Source organism: Emydura macquarii, unplaced genomic scaffold (genome assembly GCF_026122565.2).
Source record: "Emydura macquarii macquarii isolate MOO-44397 ecotype Brisbane River unplaced genomic scaffold, CSIRO-AGI_Emac_v2 contig_823, whole genome shotgun sequence".
In the NCBI taxonomy this organism is placed as follows: domain Eukaryota; kingdom Metazoa; phylum Chordata; order Testudines; family Chelidae; genus Emydura; species Emydura macquarii.
In genome coordinates, this window is record NW_027130960.1 from 12,629 (window position 1) to 19,275 (window position 6,647).

Sequence of the window (6,647 nt, forward strand, 5' to 3'; positions counted from 1 at the left end):
AAAGGGAGGGAGGAGAACAGTCACCAAGAGGGGAAATGACTGGCCCAAGGTCACATAGCAGGTCACTGGCAGGAACAAGAACAGAGCCCAAGTGTCCTGGCAACCACTGCACCGCACAGCAAGAGTAAACAATGCAAGAGAGCGGTAATGGAGGGATGAGACTGGCCCATTGTTACACGCAGGCAGAAGTGAAGCTGGGATTTGGTGCCGTAAATCAGTTGGGAAGCAGGCAGCAGCCGTCTAGGCACAGAGCTGGGGATAGAAATGCTGCCACTTCCCATGCTGGAGGAGTCCACATCATATTGCCCTGCAGCGTGGGAATCAGGCGGTACTGGCGTTTTAGTCTATCAGCTTCATGGCTAAGGTGTGAGGTTGGTATGGTCAGGACGGAAGGCTCTTCTTTGCGAGGATTGTTGGATTTGGATTTTGCTTTGTTCCATCCTTCACTCTGCATCTGAACAAGCTACTCCTTGAGACGCAGCCTCAGATGAGGTCAAGTAACAAAGCTCCATTGATTTTAAAGGAGCCGGTCCAATGTACACCTGTGTGATAACACACTAGATTGATTGTCAACCTGAGGAGCACTAACAACACCTAGTCATTGTAAACGACGAGTGCCCTGCACCTTTGACATTCATACAATCAGATCTCAGGGAAAGGGGAATCCGGGCCATTCCCTTTGTAGCTCTAATCCGAACCACTGCCCGTCTCATTCCCTCCACAGCCATCACACAATGGACTGAGGAAAAAAATGTCCAACCAAACCACCGTGACCGAATTCCTTCTTCTGGGCTTCTCCGATGTTCGGGAGCTGCAGATTTTACACTTTGTGGTGTTTCTTGTGCTTTACCTGGCATCCTTGGTGGGGAACCTTCTCATCGTCACAGCCATAGCCCTCGACCATCGTCTTCACACCCCCATGTACTTCTTCTTGATGAACCTGTCCATCCTAGACCTCGGCTCCATCTCCGTCATCATCCCCAAATCCATGGTCAATTCCCTCATGAACACCAGGTCCATTTCTTATTCCGGATGTGTCGCTCAAGTCTTTTTTTCCTTATTCTTTGCTTCAGCAAATTTTGCCTTATTGGCCATCATGGCGTACGACCGATACGTCGCCATCTGCCAACCACTGCACTATGAGATGGTGATGAACAGCGGAGCTTGTGTCCAAATGGCTGCCAGTGCCTGGGCCAGTGGCATCCTCTACTCCGCACTGCACACCGGGAACACTTTCACAGTCTCCTTCTGTGGAGGCAACAAGGTGGATCAGTTCTTCTGTGAAGTCCCCCAGCTCCTCAAGCTGGCCTGCTCTGACTCTTACCTCAGTGAAATTGGAGTTATTGTCTTTAGTGTGTGCTTAGTCTTAAGCTGCTTTGTTTTCATAACTATGTCATATGTTCAGATCTTCACCATGGTGCTGAGAATCCCCTGTAACCAGGGCCGGCATAAAGCTTTCTCCACCTGCCTTCCTCACCTCACTGTGGTCTCCTTGTTTGTTTTCACTGGCATCTTTGCCTGTCTGAAACCCACCTCCAGCTCAGCCTCTGATCTGAATCTCTTACTGGCTGTTCTCTATTCCGTGTTGCCACCGATGATGAATCCCATCATCTACAGCATGAGGAACAAGGAGATCAATGGTGCAGTGAGTAAATGGATGTGCTGGAGGTTATTCAGCAAGAATAAAATGTCCATATGTCTCCTTCGGTAGCAATTTCATTCATTGTTTCTTTATAAATATAATCATCTGGTGACATTATTGTCTCCACCAGAGCATACTGTGCAATCTGTTTATGAAGAATTGGGTTTTAACACTAGTAACAATCCAGGGAAACAATACTCACGAAAAAAAGTAATTACTATAGTTTTATGTTAATGCAATTAAGATAGGAATCTATCTATCTATCTACATATCTATCTATCTATCACATACTGCTACCCATCACCACAGTATCTGAGCACCTTGTTCATGGTAACCATAGCAAAGACCCTTGTGTGGTTTGGGTCTCTTCTTAATTTTAAGGACAAAAACTCTATCAGAGATATGAGCACATTTGTTGTTTGTGTTTTTTGTTCGTTAGTCACAGTTTTAGTTTATCTTTCCTTAGATGTTTGTTAGTTTTCTTTGTATATGTGTTCCAGGTGGGTTTGGAAGGGGGAAGGCCTGGAGAGATGGTAAGTGTTTGGTTAGACAGGATTTTCAGTATTTGACCTGTGATTATGAACTTAACACTCACTTTGAATATTCTGTGTAAAGGCCCTGGTCCCACAAGCCACTTCAGCCCATTCTTCACTTTAAACATCAGATTGGCCCCATTCAAGGTTTAAAGATGAACTCATGCTTAAATCCTAGCTGGTTATGGGTTAGGGTTATGATACGCCTTAAGGCTAACACCAAACTGGTATCAGAAGCTGACATCATCCCCATTTCTCTCCTTTCCCAGTCAAATAAAACTACAGTTGGTGCACTGGAATTACTCTCTCCTTCTGTGGTGTGTATTCTTTACCTAAAATAACAAGCTTATCGCAAAGCCAGAATCTCTGGGCCTTCTTCTGCAGACTCATCAGCCCATTATGTCCCTTCATCCGCAACTTCCTGGAGGTCCCCCTCACCAGCAATGTCATCCCCAAGATGTTTGTACTCTGGTGATAAGTGCTTCTAGAATTATGCTCTGAACAGGAAAGGTGGATTTTCATAAAGGCCTAGAGGAGATGGGTGGGCAACAACAATTTGGGTGCCTAACCGTCTAAGTATCCTTTAAAATTCCCAACCTGGATTCCAGCACTCACTCCTACAATGAGTAATATCTAACTCCAGGTGTTCCTCTGACCTGATACTTCTACTGAGACATTAAGGCCCCACTCCATGAGAGAGAGAGTGGCACATTCTGATCCTTGAACAATTTAAAGTAGAACACCCTTTAAAAAGTAATGAATTGATGCTGTAAATAAAAATTAAATGTTAAGAGCTACGGCAAAATTGAGAATTAGAAAGAGAGAAGACATGAGGAAGGTCACAAAAGAAGCTTTCCTGTTCAGGGCTTGGTTCTAGAAGCATCCCTTCCAACTCTATGATTCTATGATTCTATGACAGTCCCCAAAACCTATAATGAGCTGAGCCACCAGATAGGTGAGAAAGCTTTCACCATTAGACCGTTCATCGGCATTGCTTATTACCGATCTTCAGGCTTTGTGGTCTGACCTATCAGACTCATTCAGCATGCCGGGAACAGAGCTGATCTTTTGATAACCAAGGAAGAGTGTGAGTATATAAGTATATGAACATATGCAGGGGATAATACTAAGGAGAACCCTAATTTTGTATTACTGATATTTGTATATGTGGTTTGGAGCTTTCTTGTGTTTACTGATTGTGCCAATAAATGTGGCTAAGATTTATCAGAGGTGTCATTGCAACACAGTGAGGTCTTGGGAAGGAGGCCTGAGACATGTAAGGAATAACCTGTTTTTCCCAGAGTGCATTCCAGAGAGCATTGTTTCTGGTGTTTCCTGTGCCTGTGAGATGAGGTTCCTTGATCCTTTAACACTCTCCATTTTCCCCATCTTTTTTTACACTTGCTGATTAATTTTACATGGTTTAAACTCAATCTAGTGATCACTGAATCAAGGAGGTGGCCGGTAAGGAGGTGGATGAGCTAACCACATTGAGACTGGTGGTTAAGCTGCCTGAGGATCCTGGGCCCGGCCTTTCTCGGGTTGAGAAGACTCCACTGTACAGAAGAGAGGAAAGGGAACTCTTGAGGTCAGTCAGTAAAGGGAGTTGGGTCAGGGACTCAGATACTTTCACCATCTGAGTCCACCACAAGCCAGGAAAATCCCCCCCCTCCACCCCCATATCCTCATAATAGTCAGTGCCCAACATTCAGGGACATTCAGGGACTTGCTGCTTTCTTATCCGGGCTAACTTCCACTGACATGTATGGGACTACTCAGAAGTGGGCCCAAGTGCTCACATGCAATTGAATTTTGATCTCTTGCCCTAACCCATTGTCCCTCAGACCTAATGGGAGCATATAATTGTCCCAGGTTTGACATCATTCAGCTTGTACCATGGACAAGTGCAATTGGAAATGGTGGATCAGGAAGACCTCAGGCAGTTTGGTGCCTGTTGTCTTCTAGTGTAAATACGCAAAATTTATGTGCTCAGGATCTTGTCTCCCTCTCGTGTCTTGACCCAGCAGCCTGCATGTTTTAATTGAGCCATTCTGTACAAAGTCAAGGGTGGTATCTTGCCACGTCAGAGGGTGGCCACTACAATTGTCAGAGAGGCAATATGAAACATTTTATATCAGTATATAAGAGAGGGTCTGAAAGGTAATGTCTTTGGCTGCATGAAGATAGGAAAGTCCCACCATTTACTGAGCCAGTCCTTTGTCACGGGCATACATGCATTAAGTACGTAAAGGGCGCTTTTTACCATGCCTTGTAGGCAATACACCTGGCCTGGTGCCTTTGTTACTGAAACAGATCTCTGGTCTTTTTGGGCAATCCAGTTGTGGCCTGCTGTATTGGCTATCTGCACAGAGCTGGGCAGCATACACACTGGGAGAACTCACACACAGCCAACACCTGGCAACACTAGCTATCTTTAGAATATAAGGTGTGATCTAGAGACACTGGGAAACATTGGGTAACAGCCATGGATATGCATGTTGTCAATGAGCTTTGTAATTGTGCAGGTCATCCTAGTGGTGGTGTTAATTGCTTTGATTTGAAAAGTTACAAGGCAGTTAGGAAACAGTCCTCTGTGAAGCCCTAGAAAGTGTTCTATAACTTCACTGTGGGAATGCTGGGAGGGAAGCCATCTTTAGGCCTGATCAGAAGCCTACTGTGATCTTTAATAGTCTGTTCTGATAACCTGTAACAGTGTAGGCCTAAGTAGAACAACTGCACACATGTAAGAATTTGCAGACTAACTGTGCTTGTGAGAAAAAAAGATACAGCTAACGATAAAGCCAGGAAAGACGGTCTTGAGCGAACACAAATCTTGTACTGATGAGGGTGGCCAGTGATGTGGAAATCAGGATATACGTATAAGAAAAGATAACAAAAATTTATTAAAAAAGGTCTGTGTAACAAAGGGAGGTTGAATCTGCATTGTCAGTGCTAGAGATGTCTGTGAAGTGTCCTGATAAGATTCCCACTTGAAAGTAACTAATCATCATTTACTAAATTGTTTTGCCTTAATAAAGATTTTTTGGACCCATCTGCTGAGTAGGTGAATCTCAGTCCAACAGGATGGAGCAGGGAATGGCTGAGTGTTACGAAGAAAAAGGATTAGTTGAATTATTTCTGATGTCACCATGACCCCATTTAACAGTGACCTGAGCTACTGACTTGGCCATGTGTATAATTTATTCCTAATCTAATGATTAGACACAACTTTTCTTATAGACTCACAGACTCTAAGATCAGAAGAGACCAATATGATCATCTAGTCTGACCTCCTGCATAATGCAGGCCACAGAACCTCACCCACCCAATCCTGTTATAAACCTTTAACCTATGACTGAGTTATTAAAGTCCTCAACTCATGGTTTAAAGACTTTAAGATAGAGAGAATCCACCAGCAAGTGAGCCGTACCCCATTCTACAGAGGAAGGTGAAAAAAACCCCGAGCCTTTGCCAATCTGCCCAGGGGGGAAATTCCTTCCCGGCCTCAAATATGGTGATCAGTTAAACCCTGAGCATGTGGGCAAGACTCACCAGCCAGACACTCAGAAAGAATTCTCTGTAGTAACTCAGAATCCAGCCATCTAACATCCCTTTACAGGCCATTGGCATATCTACCACCAGCAGTCAAAGATCAGTCAATTGCCAAACTAGGCTGTGCCATCAGACCATCCCCTCCATAAACTTATCAAGCTCAGTCTTGAAGCCAGCTCGATTTTTTGCCCTCCACTGCTCCCCTTGGGAGGCTGTTCCAGAACTTCACTCCTCTGATGGTTAAAAACCTGCGTCTAATTTCAAGTCTAAACTTCCTGATGGCCAGTTTATATCCATTAGTTCTTGTGTCCACATTGGTGCTGAACTTAAACAATTCCTCTCCCTACCTGGTATTTACCCCTCAACCTTCTTTTGGTTAGGCTAATTAAGCCAAACTCTTTGAGTCTCCTCTCATAAGGCAGGTTTCCCATTCCTTGGGTCATCCTAGTCGCCCTTCTCTGCACCTGTTCCAGTTTGAATTCATCTTTCTTAAACATGGGGGACCAGAACTGCACACAGTATTCCAGATGAAGTGTCATCAGTGCCCTGTATAATGGTACTAGCACCTCCCTATCTCTACTGGAAACACCTCATCTGATGCATCCAAGGACTGCATTAGCTTTTTTCACGGCCACATCACGCTGGCGGCTCACAGAAATCCTATAATCAACCAATATGCCAAGGTCATTCTCTTCTTCTGTTACTTCCAACTGATGCATCCGCAGCTTATAGCAGAAATTCTTGTTATTAGTCCCTAAATATATGACCTTGCACTTTCCATTATTAAATTTCACCCTATTTCTATTACTCCAGTTTACAAAGTCATCCAGATTTTCCTGTATGATATCCCGATCCTTCTCTGTGTTGGCAATACCTCCCAACTTTGTGTCATCTGCAAACTTTATCAGCACACTCCCACT

At 44.2% G+C, this 6,647-nt stretch overlaps 1 protein-coding gene across 1 annotated transcript; it reads left to right on the top strand.

The window, feature by feature from the left end:
• The first annotated feature begins 751 nt into the window (after positions 1–751).
• On the top strand, positions 752–1,711 carry LOC137149777 (olfactory receptor 14I1-like). Its single transcript, XM_067543378.1, has one exon. The coding sequence runs from the start codon at positions 752–754 to the stop codon at positions 1,709–1,711; it is 960 nt and encodes a 319-aa protein (XP_067399479.1).
• Positions 1,712–6,647: the final 4,936 nt, after the last annotated feature.

Bases quoted from the DNA above. Each gene is read 5' to 3' on its own strand.
- LOC137149777 (XM_067543378.1), top strand. From the start codon at position 752: ATGTCCAACCAAACCACCGTGACCGAATTCCTTCTTCTGGGCTTCTCC.